This window comes from Neofelis nebulosa, chromosome 15 (assembly GCF_028018385.1).
Source record: "Neofelis nebulosa isolate mNeoNeb1 chromosome 15, mNeoNeb1.pri, whole genome shotgun sequence".
Lineage (NCBI taxonomy): Eukaryota > Metazoa > Chordata > Mammalia > Carnivora > Felidae > Neofelis > Neofelis nebulosa.
In genome coordinates this window covers 11,012,844-11,036,026 of record NC_080796.1, presented here as the reverse complement: position 1 = coordinate 11,036,026, position 23,183 = coordinate 11,012,844, and the positions used below count along the sequence as shown (strand labels likewise).

General features: G+C 44.3%; 1 protein-coding gene across 3 annotated transcripts in view; it reads left to right on the top strand.

Annotated features, from left to right (window-relative positions):
• The window catches only part of KIF26B (kinesin family member 26B), a 470,603-nt gene that overhangs the window by 395,596 nt on the left and 51,824 nt on the right, over positions 1–23,183 (top strand). For all 3 annotated transcript variants that reach the window (XM_058701126.1, XM_058701127.1, XM_058701128.1), the window contains one exon: positions 9,435–9,594. In XM_058701126.1, coding sequence (XP_058557109.1) covers positions 9,435–9,594 — 160 coding nt within the window. The remainder of the gene's footprint in view (positions 1–9,434; positions 9,595–23,183) is intronic.

The following is a 23,183-nucleotide window of genomic DNA, read 5'->3' as shown; positions in this document are numbered from 1 at the left end:
CCCCCTGCAGCTGTGACCGCAGAAATGTGACGAGTCGATGAGGAACCTGCTCCTTACCTGCTGGTAGCGTTCATTGATACAGAACTGCTTTCTCGCCAGCCATCTGTAGTCACGTACATGCTTGCCAATAGCAGATGGCCCGGGCCCGCTCACCTCGTACCCTTCCAGATTCAGCACCATGTGTGGAATCCACAATTCTGTGGCCCCTGGAATTTGAGTGGGTGTAGCGGACATTGTCTGAATGTGACTTCCATTTTGAGTCATGTAGGTGTAATTATAGGTATTTTATAAGGTTCTTCTTCAGCACTGTCTAAACTGTGCCTTTTGTTCTCTGTGCTCTATTTTACTACATGCACATTATGCATTTTATTCCATTACATCAAATGGACTATTAGAGTCTGAGAGTCCAAACTGGTCCGTCTTTGCCCTTTAATCTATGGCACACGTGGACCATCTGAGCGGCTCCAGTCTGTATAATTAGGTTGCAAAACAGATGATAGTTTGCTTTAAAAATAACTGTTTTCCTCCTGTGCTGCCGTGACCCAATCTTGCATGAATACAGTACATAGTACATCTTCCCTTGCCAGAGTTTTTACTGGGGACAGTGGAAGGTAAGGAAAATGGAGCATCCTTTGTGTGAACATTCTTGGCCACAGACCTGCCCAAGTCACTGACGTGGCTGAATTGAAATGCTGCGCTTTCTGTAAACACTTATCACCTGCTTCTCTGAGTCCGAGATGTGGAAATTGAGGGTGAGGCACAGTAGAGGGCAGGTTGGGGTTAGGACTGTTGTTCCTTCAATGTTTTCAGCCTAAAGTGTGATCAGCAGCTCTCCCTCCTGATCTGCACTCATGTAGGCTCTGCCTACAGATGTGTGGCCCCCCAGAGACGGGCCACATGCCCATCACATGTCCTCCAGGACCCACCCTGCAAGGTGGCCTGAGGCACCGGAGTCTGCTGCTGCCTGGGGAGCGAGGGGAGGAAAAGGAGATGATCCAGAAGCTGGGGTGATGTGCCGAGGGAGAGGGGGCTGGGGCAAAAAGGGAGCCCGTCCCTTCTACTGTCTCGGGAGCTGGCTAAGGCCAGCACAATGCAGGATGAAGGGCCCAGGTCTTGAAGGTGTGAATCCTAGCTGCACCGCTGACCGTACGATCGCAGCACGTTTCCTTTTTCAAAACATAACGAAACAGCTTTAATGAGATATGCTTGAAATATAGGAACAGGCACACACTTGGTGAGCTGTATCATATGTATAGACCCAGGAAACCAGCAGTACAGTCAAGACAGTGAACATATCCCTCACCCTCAAGAGGTTCCTTGGGACCCTTTGCAATCACCCCGTCCAGCGTCTCTCCTTCCGCCTCCCCACGCTCAGGCAACCACAGAGCGACTTCAGCTCTTACCCTTTGCCCTGCATTTCCTAGAGTTTTATACCCATGAAATCCTATCTCACAGTCTGCACTCTCTTGAGCGGCGTCTTTCACGTAGTGTAATTGTTTTGAAACTCAGTCACTTTGTCACATGTATGAGTAGTGCCTTTATTCTTTTTCCTAAGTAGCAGTCCGTTGTCCGCATAGTCCCCTGCTGATGGCCATGAGTGCTGGTTCACGTTTGGGGCTACCACAAATCAAAGTACTGGGGACACTCTTGTGCAGATCTTTGGATGGACACACGTGTCCTTTTCTTGTAGGGAAATCCCTAGAGCGGAATGGCTGGACCATATGGTAGATGTACGTATCCTTTTTCTAAGGAACTGCCGAAGTGTTTCCCGAAGTGATTGTACCGTTTTATATCCCTACCAACTCCTCCAGATCCTCACCCACCCTTAGGGTGGTCAGTCTTTTTAATTTTAGCCTATTTATATAATAGGCCTACAGTAGTATCTCACCTTTCTTAGTCTGCATTTCGCTAATGACCAGCGGTGCTTGGCATCTTTTCATGGGCCCATTTGGCACTCGTACACGTTCTTTGATGAAATGTCTTGTGCCCGCTTTGAAATCGTTTTTGTCTTACAATTAAGTTTTGAGAGTGTTTAATATGATCTGGATACAAGGCCTTTATCAGATACACGTTTTTCAAATATTTTCTACCAGTCTGTGGCTTACTTTTTCATTCTCTTGACCATGTATTTGGAAGAGCAGAAATAGTCGGTTTTGGTGAATGAAGGTCCAGCTTCTCTGTGTGTTCTCTTATAAATCATGTTTTTGGTATCGTATCTAAGAAGAAATCTTTGCCTAACCCAAGACCAGGAAGGTTTCATATTATGCTTTCTTCTAGAAGTTTTATAATTTTACATTTTGTGTTTAGGCCTTAGATTCATTTTTTTTTTCATAAAATTGTGCAATGTATGGATTAAAGGGTTTTTTTGCAAATACGTGCGTGTGTGTGTGTATGTACATCCTCATAGAAGGCAGTATCTTCATTTTGATAAAAATGTTTCTGAAAAACCTGCTAACATCATACCGGTAAAAGACATACAAATATAAATATAAATATAAATATAAATATAAATATAAATATAAATATAAATATAAATATAAATATAAATATATTATAGATGTATATAAATATATAGACCTATATATTTATTATAGGTCACATTCAAGACCTATAATAAATATATTATAGATATTATATCTATAGATAATATAGATATAAATATATTATATATATATAAATATATATATATTATATATATATTATAGATTATTACAGACTAGATATTATAGTCTGTGTGTGTGTGTATATATATATATATATATATATATATGTATGTCTCCCTCAAACATTAAAACATTTTTTAAGAAATGGTGAGAGTGGACATTCTTATCTTGTTCCTGATCTTAGAAGACATTTGATCTTTTAGCATTAAGTATGATGTTAGCAGTAGATTTGCTCAGAAACTCTTTATCAAACTAAAGATACTGCCTTCTATTTATAATTTGCTCAGAACTGTTATCAGGGATGGATGTTGAATTTTGTTAAACGTTTTTCCTGCATCTACTGAGTGAATCATGTAGGTTTTTTTTTTTTTTTAGTTTGTTAATATGGTGCAATATGTGTGTGTGTGTGTGTGTGTGTGTGTGTATGTGTGTGTATGTGTGTGTGTGTGTGTGTGTGTATAAATTTCCAGTACCATTTGTTATAAAAACTGCTTTTTCCCTACCAAATTACCTTTGTTAGAAATTATTTGTCCATATTTGTGTGGATCTGTTTTGGGACTCTCTACGTACTATTCCATTGATCTGTTCATCTATCTTTATACCAATACCACAGTGTCTTGATTTATGGTGGCTTTATAATAAGTCTTGAAATCAGATACTGCACTATTAGCCTTCCAATTTTGAATTTATTCTTAAAAGTTGTTTTGGCTAGGGGCACCTGGGTGGCTCAGTCGGTTAAGTGCCCAACTTTGGCTCAGGTCATGATCTCACCGCTTGTGAATTTGAGCCCCGCGTCAGGCTCTGTGCTGACAGCTCGGAGCCTGGAACCTGCTTCCGATTCTGTGTCTCCCTCTCTCTCTTCCCCTCCCCTGTTCACACTCTGTCTCTTTTTCTCTCTCAGAAACAAATAGACATTAAAAAAAAGTTGTTTGGCTATTCTAGGTCCTTTGCCTCTCCATATACATTTTAGAGTCAGCTCCTAAATTGACTCTGTAGAATCACCTTGTACCAAAAACGCCTGTTGGGATTTTGATTGGGATCACACTGAATCTATAGATCCATTTCTAGAGAATAACTTCTTAACAATACTGAGTCTTCTGATTCATGAACACAGCTTATTAGGTCTTCATTAATGAAGACAATGTTCTGTCTCTCAGCAATGTTCTGTGGTTTTCAGCGTACAGATCTTTGTCCATCTTATGCATAATTATTTCATACTTTTATCCCATCGTAAGTGGGGTTTTACAGTTTAGGCTCTAGTAGACGATATAGAAACAAAGTTGACTTTTGTCTGTTGATCTTGTATCCTGCAACTTGGCTAAACTCTATCAGTTCGAGTTGCTTTTTTGTGGATCCTGTTAGACTTTCTACACAGATGATCATGTGATCTGCAAATAAAGACAATTGGACTTCTTGCTTTCCAATCTGGACCCTTTCTCTGTTTTCTTGACGTTACTGGCTACAACTCCCAGCATGACATGGAATAGAAATGGTGAGAATGGAGGGGCACCTGGGGGGGCTCAGTTGGTTAAGCATCCGACTCAGGCTCAGGTCATGATCTCACGGTTAGTGAATCCGAGTCCTGGGTCAGGCTCTGTGCTGACAGCTCAGAGCCTGGAGCCTGCTTCGGATTCTGTGTCTCCCCTCTCTCTGCCCCTCCCCCCCTCTCTCATATAAATAAACATTAAAGAAAATTTTAAGAAATGGTGACAGTAGACATTCTTGTCTTGTTCCTGGTCTTAGAAGGCATTTGATCTTTTACCATTAAGTATGATGTTAGCAGTAGATTTGTTCAGAAACTCTTTATCAAACTAAGATACTGCCTTCTATTTATAATTTGCTAAGAATTATTATCAGGAATGGATGTTGAATTTTGTTAAATATTTTTCCTGCATCTACTGAGTGAATCATATAGTTTTTTTTTTTTTTTAGTTTGTTAATATGGTGAATTATATTGATAGGCTAATTTTTTTTTTGTTAACCAACCTGCATTTCTGGGATAAATCCCACTTACTCATGGTATAAAATCCTTTGTATATGTTTATAGATACAATTTCTTAATGTGGTTCTCTAATTTGTTCAGAAATGTTGTGTCCATGTTCATGAGGGATATTGGTCGTTAGTTTTCTGTCCTTGTAATTTCTTTGTCTGTTTTGGTATCAGGATAATCCCCGCCTCATAGAGTAAGTTGGGAATATTCTCTCCTGTTTAATTTTCAGGAAGACGTTGTATGGAATTGGTCTAGCCTTTTCCATTCTGCTGCTTAATCATTTCTTAAGTGTTTGGTTGGATGCACCAGTGCAGCCATTTGGCCTGGAATTTTCCCTGTGAAGGGTTGTTAACCACAGATCCTGTTTCTTTAATGGATACAGATCTGTCATCTTTTACTTCTTGAATGAAAGTACTTTCGGTACTTTGTATCATTCGAGATATTTGCCTGTTCTTCAGTTGTCTAATTGACTGATGTGATGTTTCCTTATTATCCTTTTGATATCTGTAGAAACTGTAGCAAGGCCACATCTCCCATTCTCGACATTAGTAGTTTGTGCCTTCTCTCTGCCTTTCCTATCAGTCATTCTTAGAGATTTATCGAAGAACCAACTTTTGGCTTCATGGATTTTCTCTATTGTTTTTCCTTTTCTATTCCATTGATTTCTGCTTTTATGTTCCTTATTTCCTTTCTGTTATTTATTAGTTAATTTGCTCTTTTTTTTTTCTTATTTCTTAAGGTGGAAGCTGAGATCGTTGATTTGAGACCTCTGTTGTCTTCTAATATAGGCCTTTAATGCTATAAGTTTCCTCCTCTGTCCTTCTTCAGGGATTTCACAAACCTGGATATGTTGTGTTTCATTTTCATTCACTTAAAAACACTTTCTAGTTTCCATCTTGAGTTTTTCTTTGACCATATGTTATTTGGAGCTTTATCGTGGAGGTTCAAAATATTTGGGAATTTTCCAGATAATCTTGACGTATGGACTTCTAAGTTAATGCCATTGTGTCAGAGAACATACTTTGATGTGAATCCTTTAACATTTATTTAGACTTGGCTTCTGGACCAGAATATGGTCTATCTCAGGAAACGTTTTGTGTGTATTTCAAAAGAATATCATTCTCCCATTGCTGGGCTGAGTGTTCTATAAATGTCAAGTACAACAAGCTGGTTGGCAGTGTTGTTCAAGTTTTCCTTGTCCTTACTGGTTTTCTGTCTACTTGTTGTATCGATTATTGAGAGAGGGTTATTTGAAACCTACACCTGTAATTATGGGCTGGCTTATTCTTGTAGTTCTCTCAGATTTTGCTTCATGTATTTGAACTTCTGTTATTGAATGCATAAATATTTTTGATTGTTAGAACCTCTTGCTCAATCGTCCTTTTCATGAAATGTTCCTGTTTGCTCGTCTTCACATTTTTCGTCTTAAGTTTCTTTCATTTAACATCGATAGAACCACTTTAGCTCTCTTACGGCCACTGTTTGTGTGGTATAGCCTTTCCCACTTAACTCTTGTAATGGAATTTTTCTTTCTATTTGAAGTGCGTTTCTCATAGGCGGCATATAGTTAGGGCTCGCTTGTTTATCCAGTCTGGCATTTTCTTCCTTTCAAATCGGAGTATTCAGACTGTTTACATTTAATGTGACTATTGATGTGGTTTGATCCAGATTATCATTTTCCTATAGATTTTCTATTCAACTTGTCTGTTCTTTTTTTCCCTTGACTTTTTTACCTGCCTTTTTTGGACTTACAGAGTATTTTTAATAATTTTACTTTGTATTCTCTGGCTTATTAGCTATAATTACTATTTCCTGATTGCTCTAGGGTTTATAGTATACACCTTTAAGTGATTACAGTCTTCTTCCACGTGATCTGATAGCACTTCCTGTATGTAATAAGAACCCTACAGTATGGCCCTTGTGTATTTCTTCACTTCTAAACTCTGTGCTATTGCCAAACTTTTAAATTTTGCACATGTTCTCACCCACACATTACACTGTCATTATTTTTGCTTTAGCAGGTCAATTGTCTGTCAAAGAGATTTAAATAGGGAAAAATGTATATTTATTGGTCAAGTTATCATTTCATTTCCACAGCTCTTCATTTTGTGGGTTTGCTTTGGTGAATTTTTTTTTTTGAGAGAGAGAGAGAGAGAGAGAGAGAGAGCACACATGAGCCAGGGAGGGACAGGAGAAGGGAGAGAGGATCTCAGGCAGGCTCCATGCTCAGTGCAGACCCTGACGCAGGGCTCGGTCCCACGACCATGAGATCATGACTTGAGCCAAAGTCAAGAGTCTGACCCCCACTGACTGAGCCACCCAGGCGCTGCCCCTCTTTCAGCTTTTTTAAGTCCAGAAAAGCCTTCATGTCCCTTTTATCTTGGGATGAGACTTTCGTTGGACGTATAATTTCAGGGTGACAGTTTCCAGCACTTTAGAAATGTTGCTGCACAGTCTTCTCACCTGTACGATTTCCAACAAGAAATTTGCCATCGTCCTTGTCTTTGGTCCTTTGTATATAATCTGCTTTCCTCCCCTGACTGTTTTTAAGGTTTTTCTCCTTATCACCGGTTTTAAGCAGTTTGATTATGATGCACCTCAGTATAGTTTTCTTCATGTGTCTTGTGATTGGGGCTCATGGAGCTTCTTGGATCTGTGGGTTTATAGTTTTCATCAAATTTGGGGAGGTTTTAGCCATTATTTCTTAAAATATTTTACCTGTGCCCCCTTCTGTGTCTTCTCCTTTGGAGACTCCAGTGATATACCTATTAGGACACTTAAAATTGTCCTACAGCTCTTTTTTCTAAGATTTTGTTTTTATTTTTAAATTTTCTCTCTGTTTCATTTTAGAGAGTTTCAGTTACTTTATCTTCAAATCTATAAGTCCTTCTGTAATGTCTAATCTGCCATTTAATTCAGTGTATTTTTCAGCTCACACATTGTAGTTTTCAACTCCGCACAGATGCAGTTTATGTCTTGTTTAATATATCCCACATCTCTACTCAACTTTTTAAACAGTTGAAACCCTGCCATAACTGTTTTGATGTCCTTCACTGCCAATTCTAATGTCTCTACCAGTCGGTTCTTCTTGGTTTCAATTATTCCTTCATTATGAGTCTCATTCTCTTGCTCCTTTGCATGCCTGCTTATTTTTGATAGATTCTGGACATTTTGCATTTTGTAAATGTCCTTAAGCATCGTTTTGGGAGGTAGTTATTTGTAAACAGGTAGACCCTTTCTGGTCTTGCTTTTAAGATTTGGTACATGGGACCTGGTTACTGCTTACTGGGGCTAAGTGTTCCCCACTAGTGAAGTGAGACTCTCCTGGGTCCCCCACCTGGGGCCTGTGAATCTTGAGGCTTCCAGTCTGGCTGTTGGGAACAGGCACTATTCCTGGCCTCGTGTGAGTGCCATGTGCTATTACCTCCAATCTTTTCAGGTGGTTAGCTCTCCAGCCACGTGGTTCCCTCACATGCCTGTGCTGACCAGTACTCAGTTCGGTATTTGAGGGAGGACCCCTGCAGACCCCAAGTTCCCTTCTCTCCAGTACTCTGTGCTTCCAGCAGTTGCCACATTGGTCTCCCTGGACTCTCGCTCCTTCTCCTTGATGCAGGTAGTCTATCACATTCCGCCCGAGTACCCTGTCCCTGGGGCACAGCCTGGAAACACTCTCAAGGCAGTAAGCTGGGACACAGGTAGTGCTCCCTGGTTTGTTTCCCTCCTCCCAGGGATCACTGGCCTTTACTGCCTGATGTCTGGTGTCTTACAAACAGTTGTGTTATACAGTTTGCTTGTTTTTATGTAAGGCGATCAGTCTGGTCCCTGTTACTTCACCTATGCCAGAAGCAATGAGCAAGTTGCTTAACTTCCCTGAACTTCTGCTTTCTCACTTATATATATATAATATAATATAATATAATATAATATAATATAATATATATTATGTTTATTTATAGCTTACTTATTTCTTTTCAGAGAGAGAGATGGCAAGCGAGTATGAGCGGGGTAGGAGGAGAGAGAGAGGAAGAGAGAATTACAAGCTCCGCATTGACATAGCACAGAGCCCAATGCGGGGCTCAAACTCAAGAACCTGTGAGATCATGACCTGAGACGACATTTAGAGTCAGACGCTTAACCGGCTGAGCCATCCAGGCACCCCTTTCTCATCTACATTTTAAAAAGGACAAGAGTCTTTAGCGTATGGTTTTGGTGTGGGAACTGAATGAGACCGATGTTTGTACAGCACCCGGCACTTGGCAGATACTCGGGAAATACTGGGGTCTTTCCCTGTCTCTGTGCCTTGTTGTTGCTTCTTCCTGATTTTACCCCGGGTTATCAGCCCGATTCCTGGCTGAGCTTTAGGTCAGGGTCTTCATGCTGATCAACCAAAGCACGTGATCACTCCTGGGCTATTTAGATGCGATTCGGTCAGTTTCAGAGCTCTGCTATCCAGAGGACATGTAGGTGAAAACGTATTGTCGTCTTACTGGACGTTCGCCTTCTCTGAAATCTCCAATGCAACCTACCGGAATTATTCACTTGTCACAGGAGGAATGTCAGTAGGTTTTAGGTCAGTGATGTGTGGCGGGCAGAATTTAAGAGGACCACGCTATTTGCAACCTAGCTGGATTTTGTTGGGGTTTCCTGCCAAGTCGCGGACATCGACCTGTTGATTCTCCTTTTCCTTTTCCCTCTGAGTTCCCAAAGAGCTCTGGCGCTTACCAGATGAGTGTTTGCCAGACAGAACCTAACCACTTTTCTCTTCTCTTGTGTCGTGTCAGTGTCTGGAGGCCGCAGCCGCCTGCACCTCATTGATCTCGGCAGCTGTGTGAAAGCTCTTAGCAAGAATCGGGAAGGAGGATCAGGGCTATGCCTCTCGCTGTCTGCGCTGGGCAACGTCATCCTGGCTCTTGTCAACGGCAGCAAACACATCCCTTACAAGTAAGTGACCTTCTGCTGGATGAATGGAATGGGGTCAGCATGGTGCCAGGGCTGGGTGTGGGACTCTTGGTCCAGTGACCTCTCGGGAGAGGCACACTACAGCCCGACCGTCTCGGTGGACCACACTGTCAGCTCAGTGCCCAAACCAGCCTTTGCTAACGAGTGCGTATCGCGTCATCTTCCAAATTCAGAAGCTGTGAAAATACTTAAATTACTCTAATCCTGACAATCAAGTCAGATAATCGGGAACTGTCTCAGTTGGGGTCTCTGATCACAGTGGCCATGGCTAGATTATGGCCACCATCACACAGATGCCTCATAGTGATGAAAGCAAAGGGCAGAAGATTGAACTACCCTTCCCTTTGGAGTAGGGCTATCATATCTAACCAATAACAATACAGGATTCCCAGGAAAATTTGAATTTCAGATAAACAACAAATAATTTTTTAGTGTAAGTGTGCCCCCCCCCCCAGTAATGCATGCAAAGCCTGTATTTTTATCTGGTAGCCCTACTTAGGAGAGCTCCTAAAGCTTGGGGAATTGCCAGCCACCTCCCATGCAAATGTTGACTCCACTTCCAAGATCCTTTCCCTCTTCCCATTATACTCCATGAGGAGGAAGTTAGAGCCTCTCCTATGTCTGGAATAGCCAAAGACTGGCCATGTCCTCTGTGCCCATATATGATCCAACCCTGGAGCTACCTGTCACCACTGTCACCCAATTCAGCTTTGCCCTTGGACAACATGGCGATGGTGGTGGGCGCTCTCTGCCTGTTCGGGCCCCCGCCAGGGTCCAGCTGCTTCTCTCACTGCCGTCTGAACCTTCACTCACCATAAACTGATGGTTCTAGATGAATTCTTACCTGCGTCACAAGGATACGAGCCTCAGAATGGTATGCGTGTGAAAGTTTTTTTGTAAAATTGAGAACGCTGTGGCCAATAATTAACGACAATCATCTGGTTGAGCCTACCCTCATCTACTTAATGGAAATAACGCCTACAGAGTTGCCATGAGGATTAAGCAAATGTATGTGAATCATTTTTTTTAAATCTGTAAAATCATGCGTAATGTAAGTCACTGTTGTGTGGGAGGAAAAAGGTAAGTCAGGCCATTTGTTCGACAACGAGTGAGATTCGGGATGAGTCCTCGTGTCTTCCTTCTTCTCTGCCCTAAAGTGATGTCGGCACCATGATTTAATTCTGCACCTGGGGGACCATTCGTAGACTGACTTTAGGAGTTTAAGTAGCAGGGGCGCCTGGGTGGCTCAGTCGGTTAAGCGTCCGACTTCAGCTCAGGTCACGATCTCGCGGTCCGTGAGTTCGAGCCCCGCATCGGGCTCTGGGCCGATGGCTCGGAGCCTGGAGCCTGCTTCCGATTCTGTGTCTCCCTCTCTCTCTGCCCCTCCCCCGTTCATGCTGTGTCTCTCTCTGTCTCAAAAATAAATAAATGTTTAAAAAAAAAAAAAAAAAAGGAGTTTAAGTAGCAGGTATAATCCAATCTGTCTCAACTCCTGAAATTTGGAAACCTGGTGGGATAAACCCAGAAATGGTTTTTGCAGCCCTTGTGAGGACCATTTTCCCTGAGAAAAAAATTTCAAGTTGAAGGTTTATAAAGTTTCATTTGGTGTCACTTCCGCAGTTGAATAAACTTGACTTGTAATGACAAGAAAAGAAAGAGTGGGGACACCTGGGTGGCTCAGTCGGTTAAGCATCCAACTTTGGCTCAGGTCACGATTTCACGGTTCTTGAGTTCGGGCCCCGCGTCGGGCTCTGTGCTGACATCTCAGAGCCTGGAGTCTGCTTTGGATTCTGGGTCTCCCTCTCTCTGCCCCTTCCCACTCATTCTCTGCCTCTCTCTCTCAAAAATAAATAAATATTTAAAAAAAAAAAAAAAAAGATGGGGCACCTGGGTGGCTCAGTCGGTTAAATGTCCAGCTTTGGCTCAGGTCATGATCTTGCGGTCTGTGGGTTCGAGCCCCGGGTCCCGCTCTGTGCTGACACCTGGAGCCTGCTTCAGATTCTGCGTCTCCTTCTTGCTCTGCCCCTCCCCCAGTTGCACTCTGTCTCTAACAGTAAATAAACATTTAAAAGAATTTTTTTTTTAAAAAGAAAGAAGGCAGGAAGGAAGGGATGGACAGAGGGAGAGAAAAGGGTAAAAAGAAAGGTCTGGACTGGTACTATCAGTGTTGCAGACCTGAGAAAGAAGGGGTGGGTACTGGCCTCAGTTGCCTTCCCTGTCCACACAAAGGAAAACATGTATGTTAAGGTGATAATAGATCATGATGTAAGTAAAATCCAAAACACCATCTTATGCGGTCACTGATTACGTATTTTACTTCTGTATCTCTCACGTCGTTTCTGTCGAGTCACATGCTTTTAGGATTTCAGTAAATATTTGTTGAATCAGTGAGTGTAAGCAGGGACATCACTTTTACTTCAGATAAAGTAACTTCCCGTTGGCTAAAGTTAATTCTATTGTAAACATGTAGGGAAACGTCAAGGATTGTGTTTATTAATCGCTCAAGGGCACTTGTTCAATTAAACGTAAGGTAACACGGGGCAGTCTCCCTGACCAGCCGCCTGCCCCCTTGGGAGGGCTGACAGAGTATGAAACCTCCACCCCCTTCCCTGCAGACATGTGTCTGCTTCAGTTCCCGTTTTCTTCCTTCCATGCTAGCTGTGTGGGAGTGATGATTACGTTGTTTGGGCATCTGAAGTAAGCACAGACTCAACATAAATTCAGTGTCTGCTCGAGACCTAGAGTGGTCCCACCGTGGGGACTCTTCTGGAGATGGGGTGCTGGGAAACGTGGTGGCCGAGCCGTCAGGCCAGCTCCATCCTTCCCAAAACCCTCATCTGCCAGTGACTTGTCCCACCCAGTCCTACCATCCCCCTACTCCTTCAGGCCCATCTTAGAGTAAGAGCCTAAAAAGACCCCTGCTGTAATAGTGTCTCTGTCTCAGCCACAGCACACGTTCAGTATATGGCATCTGCAGATCACATTTGTAAGGCGATTCATCAACCAGAAAGTATCCTTTTTCAAGGTACGGGAAAAGAAGGCAAAGATTTACTCAGATCTCCCAGCCAGTCGGGGGGTGCCGACTGTGTCACTTTTTAGGGTTCAGGGACCTTGGTTCTGAGCCCAAGCTGCCCATCCGTCCTCTCCCCCAGCCTCATCAGGCTCTGTAATATATTAGCTGCCTTTGCTCCACACAGCATGGGGCGCTCAGCACAGCGGGAGGGCCCAGATTTCCTTTATCAATTCAGTCAAGGCTCTAAAGCCACATTCTGCAGCATTTTGTTAGCATACTAAACACCTTTCTGCAGTCAGCCTCATCTTTGCGAGAGAGGGAGGGAGGGGAGGTTGTCTGCCCTTCTGGTTTTCTCTCTTTCTTGCTCACAGCAAAAAGCAGAAACCCAAACTCCGCATTCGGCACCTGTCTGCAACACACGCACAGAAACCCGCTACCTCATCGTTTGTCACCCTAGACAACTCTACGCTTGGAACCTGCATTACTTGTGTTTGCTTCTGGGAAATTAACCGGAATGTGCACAGTGGGGATATAGCCTGTCCTCGTTTGTTGTCATCCCTGTATCAGATGATTTGTCATGTGAGCGAGCTGGAATGTGAGTTTGGATGCATTACCCATCCCAGGCGCTCCCGTGGGCACCTTAGGTGTGCCCCGGATGGTTTTGACTTTGCAAATGATATTGCCTTTGTAGATGTCAGAACAGCACGCAACGGGTTCCCAGAACACGGCACAGGCCTGCTGGCCACCCCAAGTGCTATAAATCAACCCTAAGTGGTGACGCCATTCAGAAAAGCATGCAGGGAAGGCAGGGAGAGGCCAGCAGCTCCAGACCCCTATTCAGTTCTGCACAGATTACTCCCTAACTTTGGGGGACTCTCGTCTCAGGAAATCTGTTGTAGTCTGAGCATTTTGACGATGCATTTGCAAGTTTTCTCCCCATGTTCGTTACAGCTGTCTTGGGCACCAAAGTCATAGGGGTCTTCCCATTTGGTAGATGAGAAAACATAGGCAGAGGCGTTGAAACGAATTCCCCTGCCAAAAGCCAATATTGCAGACACACGCCTCTGGATTTGGCCCCCAGAAGGGCGACCACACAGATCAGTGGATCTGTCAGTGTGAACTTGGCTTTGGCTAAAGCGTTATTATGTCCCAGCTGATCTGTAGGGCCAGTCTTTCCAGAGACTTGGAAATTCTTTTTTTTTTTTTTTTTTTAATTCTTTGTAAATGTTTGTTTATTTTTGAGAGTGAGAGAGACAGCACGTGAGCAGGGGAGGGGCAGAGAGAGAGGGAGACACGGAATTCGAAGCAGCTCTAGGCTCCGAGCTGTCAGCACAGAGCCCGATGCGGGGCTCGAACTCGTGAACTGTGAGATCACAGCCTGAACCGAATTCAGATGCTTAACCGACTGAGCCACCCAGGCGCTGAGAGACTTGGAAATTCTGACCACCACCCAGTGTCTCAAAATAGAATTTTTGGTCCCTTTTAGATGTGGTCCTGCGAGGGGTACAAACCCTTAGGAAGCTTACCCGCCACACAGCTCTGCTTCAAGCCCTGAAGCGTCCACCTTCATCCTCAATTGTTACCCTGTTTGGAGAAGTAATTATGTAATAGGCCGAATGTCTATTTGTGTCTTAGCCAACAAGATGCTCGTACTGTGTTTCCAGACACGAGGTGTTTTATAATATCTTGGTTTCCATTCAATACAAGAGGTCACGGAACATCTTCTATTACTCCCTCACGTTGCACGTGAGACTCTCTTCTGAGTCCGCTCGAGACCCAGCTCTGCGTTATGATCCCGGGAAAGAAGTGATGCCCGATGCCTTTCTTCAACGGGTTTGGCCTGTGGTTCAGGCCAAGACTTCCTCCTGGTCTCTCCACATCGCTCACTGACGCGTCTAGGGCTCAGGCATCACCAAGCCTCCCCCTTCTCTGTGGTAAAGCTGCTGGGAGAGGCGGGAGGAGCCTGAGGCAGGCGTTATCAGCTTCCGACTGCAAGGACCGCAGGGGCCTCCACTCCACAGAAGCAGTAAGGAGCGCCATCAGGGTCTAGAATGGGAGCACTTTTCCTCAAAGGCCCCAGTGAGGTCAGGAACCAAGGTCATTACTCAGAACGGGCCAGCATTTGAGCAGTTCATTCAGGCCAATGAGCAGCCCTTGGAAGCTTACATTCAAGTCAGTGACTTGTGGAGAAATGACGTTTTGTACATAGAGGCAGCTTTTCCAAAATGCCCACACCTCTTTGCTGAAATTCATAAGGCCTTTCCAGGACATGCATCCCTGAGGGAGATGCTTTGAGAGAGATTTCCTCCAAGTAGCCGTTTAGAGGGTCTCCACTTGCCCCAAACTGGAGACCCACTCGGTGTCTGGGAGGGGGAAGGGGCCGTGGATTGAGATTAGTACAATACTATTTCCCCTGGTGACCCAGGAGACGAAAGTTTGTTCGAATAGATATTATTTACGCTTAATATACAACTAAATAGATATTTTCCAGGAAAAGTGCAAAGGAATATAGCAGTGCTCGACATTTGCTGAAGATCGCACTTAACGGAAACTCTGTAAGAATCTTTGCGCACGCGCATGTGTGAGGTATAAGAGACACATGCATATTTAGCAACCTTTAGAAGTACATTAATGCTGTATTATCTCCTCCTGATTTACAGGGAGAACATCAATTTAGAACTATTTGCACAAACTCCGGGTACTGGTTTATAGCATTCCCTGTTTAGAAATAAAATAACCAAAGTCTCGGGTTGCCAGGCAACCGTGGCAATGATAATTCTTAGTATTGCCGCTTCAAAAATATTCATTTTTATACATTTTAACGACTGTTAGGATGCAGAGAAAGTGAGTTCAGAAAATCACTGGGACACAGAGGCGCGCCCCCCCCCCCCCCGTCCCTTTATAAGATTTTCAGCCTTCTTTCTTTTGTTCTTCCTCCTAGCTCCATCTACGTCCCTGGCCAGTGGTGTCTTCATATTTAATTATGAACATTTCCAGAGACTGATACCCTCTTCTTAAGAGTTTCGGCAGCAGCCGCCAGTAAATGAGGTTAATGACCTCCAGGTTGTTCCAGAACCACACAAATCACTCAGGGAGAAATGAGACTGTCTGGGAATCGGGGTCGCAAGCCGGGTTCAGGCATGGGTCCCTTCTCCTCTGGTTAGGCACATGAATTCTGCGTGTCCTCCTTTTTGTCCTCCAGGGGGCCACTTTTGGCCCCCTCACGGAGCCTCAGGGATCTAGGCCCCCGACTCAGTCGCCATCTCTAAGCAGCAAGGCCACAGTCTACTTTTTCTTTGTCAACCGTGGCTCGTCCCCGCAGGATAATAGGCCATGTGGTTGGAGGGCTGGGTAGAAATTAGGAGATGACTTCATTTCCCTCTTGGCTTTTCAAGAAGTTTCCTTCCTTTCTGAGATTACTAACGAAACTCTCTTCCCTCCAGATTCTGAACCAGCTGGCAAATATGTACAAGAGTATGATTGGGAGTTAGACCCTCTGTGCTGAATCTTAGCATAGGGCAGGGGGGGCTTCTGTCCCTCCATGAGCCAGATACCCAGACTCACAAATGAGCAGAATCAGATCAGCAGGGCGGTCACTTACCTGGGCAGCCACGTGACTCAAGTGCAGGAGGGAACGTGTGACTTGCAGAGAGGGAGACGGACAGACAGACAGCGTTGGGGTTGTTCCTGCCCAGGGTCACATTTACCAGGCTCACCAGCCAGACCCCTTGCCTGCCATGGGAAGAAGTGAATAAGAGGAATGTGGGAACGTTTTCCTCGATCTTTCCAAGGGGACAGAGGTTCCTAATTTGTGGACTTGCTGGGTCATAGGGAGAAGAAGAGAATAGTTTCCAATACCTATCTTCTGATTTTCCAGCAACATCCCAGGTAGCTAGCGCGGTGCACGGATGAGCTCTGAATGAGGCTCATTTCGTGCCGTGAGCATAATGACAGTTCACAGTCATTGTCTTACTGTACATCAGGAACTGCTCCAAAGGCCTGATGGGCATTTAATTCTGCCGACAGCCTTATGACATGGATGCTATTGCGGTCACACCGCTATTGCAGATGGGGAGGCTGAGACAAGAGGGGTGAGTTAACTTGTCCATGCTGACGCGGCCGGTAGGTGACAGACTGTTTCACTGCCCCCCAGTGAATCACCACTTCCTAACACAGTGTCCACGGTGCTGTGCCGCTCTGTCAGTAACTGCTGGAGTCACAGATGAGGTAAGACAGTGGATCTGTTGCAGAGCTCAGGCGTGTGTCGTGGGTTGGAAGTAAGGACGTCGTTCCAGGGGGTGGGACCAGCCGTTAAGTGCAGGGTCCGTCTCCAGGCCTCTGCTTGGCCGGGATGGCTAAGCCGGGGCTGGCTGACTTCAGGAGACCCGTGGCGGTGGGGAGAGGGGAATAGGGAGGGTAGGGAAGGGAAGCCAGGCCACTGAACCAAAATCAGAACTACCAGATAAGAATGTTGGAATGAATGAAACCCTCATCACTCAGAAGCCGTGTGCAGGGACCGGGCCAGAAGAGAGCAGGGCTCAACTTGACCTCCTCAAATGGCTGTCAGTGGAACCTGACGGTCTAAACCCTGTATTCTGAGCTGCGCTGAGGGATGATCTCTGCAGAATCTCACCAGGCCTTTTCCTTTCTTAATTTCTTCAGTCTTGCTCGTGTAAGAGCCTGTTGGTGGAGCCTTTTCACATGCCCATTAATGGGAAAAGCTGCGGATTCTGTGATGCTCTCTTAGGCTGCAGGACCCCCGGGACCCCCATGCAGCCCTCCCGCCTTATTGGGTGGGCTCCAGCATGAGAAGAATGACCGTGTCCCATGCTGGGGGCGGCCTGCTGACAAGACAGAACTTCTGGCCCTCTCTAGTTTCTAGGAGGTGCACAGAGGCGTCTCTGAGTCAGAAGATTCCTGTCAGAATAGGAGAGGTTATCACCCGGCCTGTGTCTTCAAGTTTTGCCGAGGACAAGAAAGGCAAGGAAAGAGTAGGCTGGAGGTGACAGTGACGGTAAGCTGTCACGGCATGAGATAATGAGCTTCCTGAAACACCAGGCTAATGATAACGGCTTTGGGGATTTCCACAGTTGGCGGCTGAGGGAGTCAGTCTATCAACTGGAATTTGAGAAGTTTCTTCAGACTCGACTCCCTAAGAAATATGCAGTCGAGTACTTGTGATTTCTAAGAGATGGTCTACAACATGGGCTGGGGAGCCGAGGCAGAGCTGAGACAGGGGAGCCCCTGGTGTGGGTCTCCTTCACCCGCTCCCCTGCCCTTGGGCCCCCTCCCCCACCTCTGGCAGCCACCGACCTGTTCTCTGTACCCGGGTTCAGATTTTTAAAGTCCACGTGTAATTAAGATCAGACAGTATTGGCCTTTCTGCGTCTGGCTTCTTTTACTTCGTATAACACCCTCGAGGCACATCCATGCTGTCACTGGTGACAGGATGTAACTTTTTAATGGCCGAATAATATTCCACCGTGCGCCTATGTGTGTGTGATCTTCATCCGTGGGTAGACACTGGGCACTGTCTTCTCTTCCCTGATTCTCAAGGGCCAAATGGATTGTAAGTACCTCTTGTTAACATGGAGAGCTCGTGAATTTATTCAACAAGACTCTGGGTGCCTAGTAGGTAGATAGGTTTGCTGCCTGATCCATTGAATTAAGGAAGTGAATGGCTCTACCTCAATGGTAGACTTTCCTCAGTGGGTTCACAGAGCCTGTGGGTGCATGGAGAGTTCGGGGTCAGATGTTGCTGTGCCCTCAATTGTATCTGTGTTATACCCCACTCACCAGGGTGTAAGTCAGATATTTAAAGATACAAACCTTTCATATAACATAGCCTTTAAATATAAGCCAAGTACTTTTGGTTCTCAGCCAGAGACCACGATGTGTTCCAACACTGAAGCAAAACGTGACCATATGGGATTTCGTGAGAGAAGGATTTTCTTCCAAAGAGATTTTCAAGACTAAGGCTGATGATCTAACTTTCACCTTACGCTTACGATCCCAGGTGACCCATAGAGTTTAACTCCATTAATCATGGAACTCAGTGCTATTTTGATCAGTAAGGTGGATTCTGATCTCTTCCAAGAGGACCTGGCTAGCGGCTTTCAGGGACTGATTTTATCATAAGTGGGATAGAGGCCACCACGCATAGAGGAAAGAATTTGAGGAATACATAGCAGAATATCTGGAAGTTCTTTTATCCACTTGGTCCTTCACTCCATTCATTGAAAAATATTTATTGGACCCCTACAATATGCAGAGCACTAGGGATATAACAGAAGAACACGGATGATCTCCACTCTTGGACAATTTATAGTCTAGCGGAGATACAGACATGGACTGCCAGGTCTGACACCTGATGGTACGTGGACACCGGTGCTCAACCACCACCGAATCAGAAGGATGGTAGAAAAGGCTGTGTGGGCAGACGTGGTGACTCGGAAACCCTCTGCTCATCTCCAGCCTTGTTTCATTCTCTTACACGTCAGATGTGTCAAGTTTTCCGCCGCCCATCCTTTAGACGCCTGAGCCACTCACAGCTGCCCTGTCCTTCGCTGCCATGGTGTCATATCTCCTGACACAAAGCATGATAAACGGCTGAGCCAAACGCAAGACTCCGAATCTGCCGCTAATTGTTACCTTTAATGATAACTAATCATCTTACCACCAGTCATGCTGCTCCCGGGAGAAAACAGCTCAAGTGTGTTTGTATGGTGGGGGTGGGGGGCTCCAGGTTTATTCGGGGCCAGTGCACAGAGCACTGCAGATGCCCTTGGACACCCAGAGGGTGCCGTGATCACTCAAGGATGGCCAGATTTAGGCACAATTAGACATTAGAAGGGATGGGGCATACAAATGAGTTGAGGCTTAATTCATTAAGAAACTGTCTTGAACGTTAATAGAGCTTCAATCAGAGTATCCAACCATAAATTCTCACCTGTTCCACAGCCAAACAGGTTCAGGCTCGACTGAGCATTAATAGATTTTTTCTTTTGGTCCATGCAAATGAGGTGATAATTCAGTTCATGTGTAATTGAACAATTTTCAAATAGTTATGTTCACGGAGCAGTTAAGTTGTATCAAACTGTCTAACGTACCAGTGAGTCTTTAACTAAAACAGAGCTGAGTTTCATTTTGATATACTAAAGAGAGTCCTGGAGAAATAGAGATGGTTCTAGTAAATTTGTTAATAGTTTGAAGGATAGTCGACTTTAAAAGGCTTTACAATATTCAGTCCTGTTCAGTGACGTCCTGCACTCAGGACCCATGGAGGTTGTTGTTTTTGAGTGTTGGGAGTATTTCTATGTAGTTCTTAGAACAAAGTGCATTACACTACACCCTTCGCCAGAGGAAAATGCCACACAGTTTCCTTCTGAGGATTCTTTTGGTGAAAGCAGAGGAGACCAGGTTCCTGGCCCTCCACACAGCTGCCAGAATGCCAATTTAAAAGGCAAATCTAGGGGCACCTGGGGGGCTCAGTTGGTTAAGCATCTGACTTCGGCTTTGGTCATGCTCTCACGGCTCATGGGTTCGAGCCCCGCATCAGACTCTGTGCTGACAGCTCAGAGCCTGGATCATGCTTTGAATTCTCTCTGTCTCTGTCTCTGTCTCTCTCTCTCTCTCTCTCTCTCTCTCTCTCTCTCTGCCCTTTCCCCCCCTCTCAAAGGTAAATGAGCACTTAAAAAAATTAAAAGGCAAATCTGATGTCACCCCTTGTTTAACTCCTGCAGTGGCTTCTTGTTGGCTACAGCATAGAGTTCAAACCATTTTATGGCCCATGAAGCTCTTCATAATTGGGCTCACAACCACTTTTCTGATCACAAAAACCATGTACAGCCTCGTGAAACTCCCCCACACCCTCTCACAGCCCCATGGTTTGTAGATGCTATTTTTTTCTGCCTACAAATGGCCTTGATCGTTCATCTGTTCTCTCATTCATTTACTCATTCATTCATTCATCGAATGATTATCAGAAACATGCTAAATTCCATACTGCCTTGGATCTCCTTCTTCGTTTAGACAGTTTCTGCTTATTTCTCTTACATGTTTCCAATGTGGAATCTGCCATATATATAGATAAGAAACACATCTGCCCAGTCTACAAAATAACACACCCAGGTTAGGAAATAGAACATTTGGAAGACCTCTGTGCTCCTCTGTGAGGACATAGCCCTCCCGCCCTTCCCGGAGGTGGCCACCGTGCTGAATTTTGTGTTTTATAGTCCCCGAATTTGCCTTATCCTTTTACCAGGTAAATTTGTGTCCGTGGTTCTGTCTGATTTTGATCTTTACATAAATGGAATCATGCTCTCTTCTTGGCTCTTCTGTAACTTCCTTTTTTCAACCAAGATTTCATTTCTGACACCCACACTGATGTGTGCCACTATCGTTTATTGATTTTCCTTGATGTATGATGTTTCCATTGTTAGGGGCATATCACAGGGTATTGGTTCTTCTGTTGATGGATTTCCAAGAGATTTTAAAAAGTTGATTGTTGAATTTTGTCTACCCCATTTCTGCATCTAATGAGATGCTCGTGTGGCTTTTCCTTCTTTAATCCTTTAATACGGTAAATTACATTAATCCATTTTTTAATATGAAATATCTTTGCATCCCCTTCCTGCTTATTCTTCAAGGCTTGCCTCAAATATTGTCTCCTCTTTGAAGCCTTGTCTGATCTCCTTTCCTCCCTCCTGCTCCTTTGTTCCAGAAAAGTTGTTTCGCTCCTGTAATCCCCTGTGGCATTCTGCAGGTATTGTATTATAGCCCCTGATGTTATATTTTAATTATTCGTTTGCATACTCAGCTCTCCTATCATATGAGCTCATCAAGAAAATGACAGTCTTTTTTTTTTTCCAGGTTCCTTATTATTTTTGCACTAGTTTGCGTTAAATCAACTTGATTGAAACCCTGATTTTTTTTTTAATTGAAATACGGTTGACACACAACATCACATTAGCTTCAGGTGTGCGACATGGTCCTTCAACAAGTCTGTACGTTATGCTGCGCTCGCCCCCAGTGTAGCTGCCGTCACTGCTTCAATACCATTGACTGTGTGCCGTGTGCCGGACCTTTCATCTCCATGACTTACTCCTTCCATAACCGGAAGCCTGTGTCTCCCGCTCCCCTTCCCCCACTTTGCCCATCCCCCCAGCCTCTCCCCTCTGACAACCAGAAGAAGTTTGTTCTCAGCATTTGTAGCTCTTTTTCTGCTTTTATTCATTGTGTTTTAGATGCCACGGAGAAGTAAAATCCTATGGTAATTGTCTTTCTCTGTCTGGCTCATTTCACTTAGCCTAATGAATGCCCTTGGGGTCCATCGATGTTGCTGTAAATGGCAAGATTTCATTCTTTTTTTATGGCGGAGGAATATCCCATTGTGTGTATATTCCACATCTTCTTTACCCATTCATCTGTTGTTGTTATGGAAGCACTTGGGTTGCTCTCATATCTTGACTGTTGTAAATAGCCAATAAACATAGCCAATAAACGTAGGGGTGCATATATCTTTTCAAGGTAATGGGCTTTTTCCTTTGGGTAGATACCCAGTTGTGGAATTACTAGAACGTATGGTATTTCTATTCTTAAATTTTTCAGGCACCTCCATACTGTTTTTCCCACAGTGGCTGCACTGGTTTGCATTCCCACCGTCAGAGGGTTTCTCCACATCCTCGCCAACACTCGTCGTTGCTCGTCTTTTTGATTCTAGCCATTCTGACTAGTGTGAGGTCATATCTCGTGATTTTGATTTGCGTTTCCCTGATGATGACTGATGTTGAGCATCTTTTCCTGTGTCGGCCATCTGTTTGCCTTTTCTGGAAAAAAATGTCTATCTGGGTCCTCTGCCTGTTTTTAATCGGATTATTTGGGGGCTTTTTGGTGTTGGGTTGTGTAAGTTCTTTATATATTTTGGGTATTAAGCCCTTATCTGACACGTCATTTGCAAATATCCTCTCCTATTCAGTAAGTTGCCTTTCCATTTTGTCGGTGGTTTCCTTTGCTCTGCAAAAGTTTCTTATTTTGATACAGTCTCAACAGTTTGTTTTTAATGTTTTTGTTTCCCTTGCCTAAGGAGACATATCTAGAGAAATGTTTCTATGGCTGGTGTAAAAGAGATTACTGGCTCTGTTTTCTTCTGGGAGTTATATGGTCTCAAGTCTCACATTAGGTCACTAATCCATTTTGAGTTTATTTTTGTGTGTGGTGTAAGAAAATGGTCCAGTTTCATTGTTTTACATGTCGCTGTCCAGTTTTCCCAACACCACTTATTGAAGAGACTGTGTTTTCCCCATGGGGTGTTCTGGCCTCCTTTGTCATAGATTAATTGACCATATAATTGTGGGTTTATTTCTAGGTTTTCTATTCTGTTCTGTGGATCTATGTGTCTGTTTTTGTGCCAGTACCATACTGTTTTCATCACTACAGCTTTGTAGTACAGCTTGAAATCCGGGACGGTAATACCTCCAGCTTTGTTCTTTCTCAAGGTTGCTTCAGCTATTCAGGGTCTTTTGTGGTTCCATACACATTTTAGGATTGCTTGTTCTAG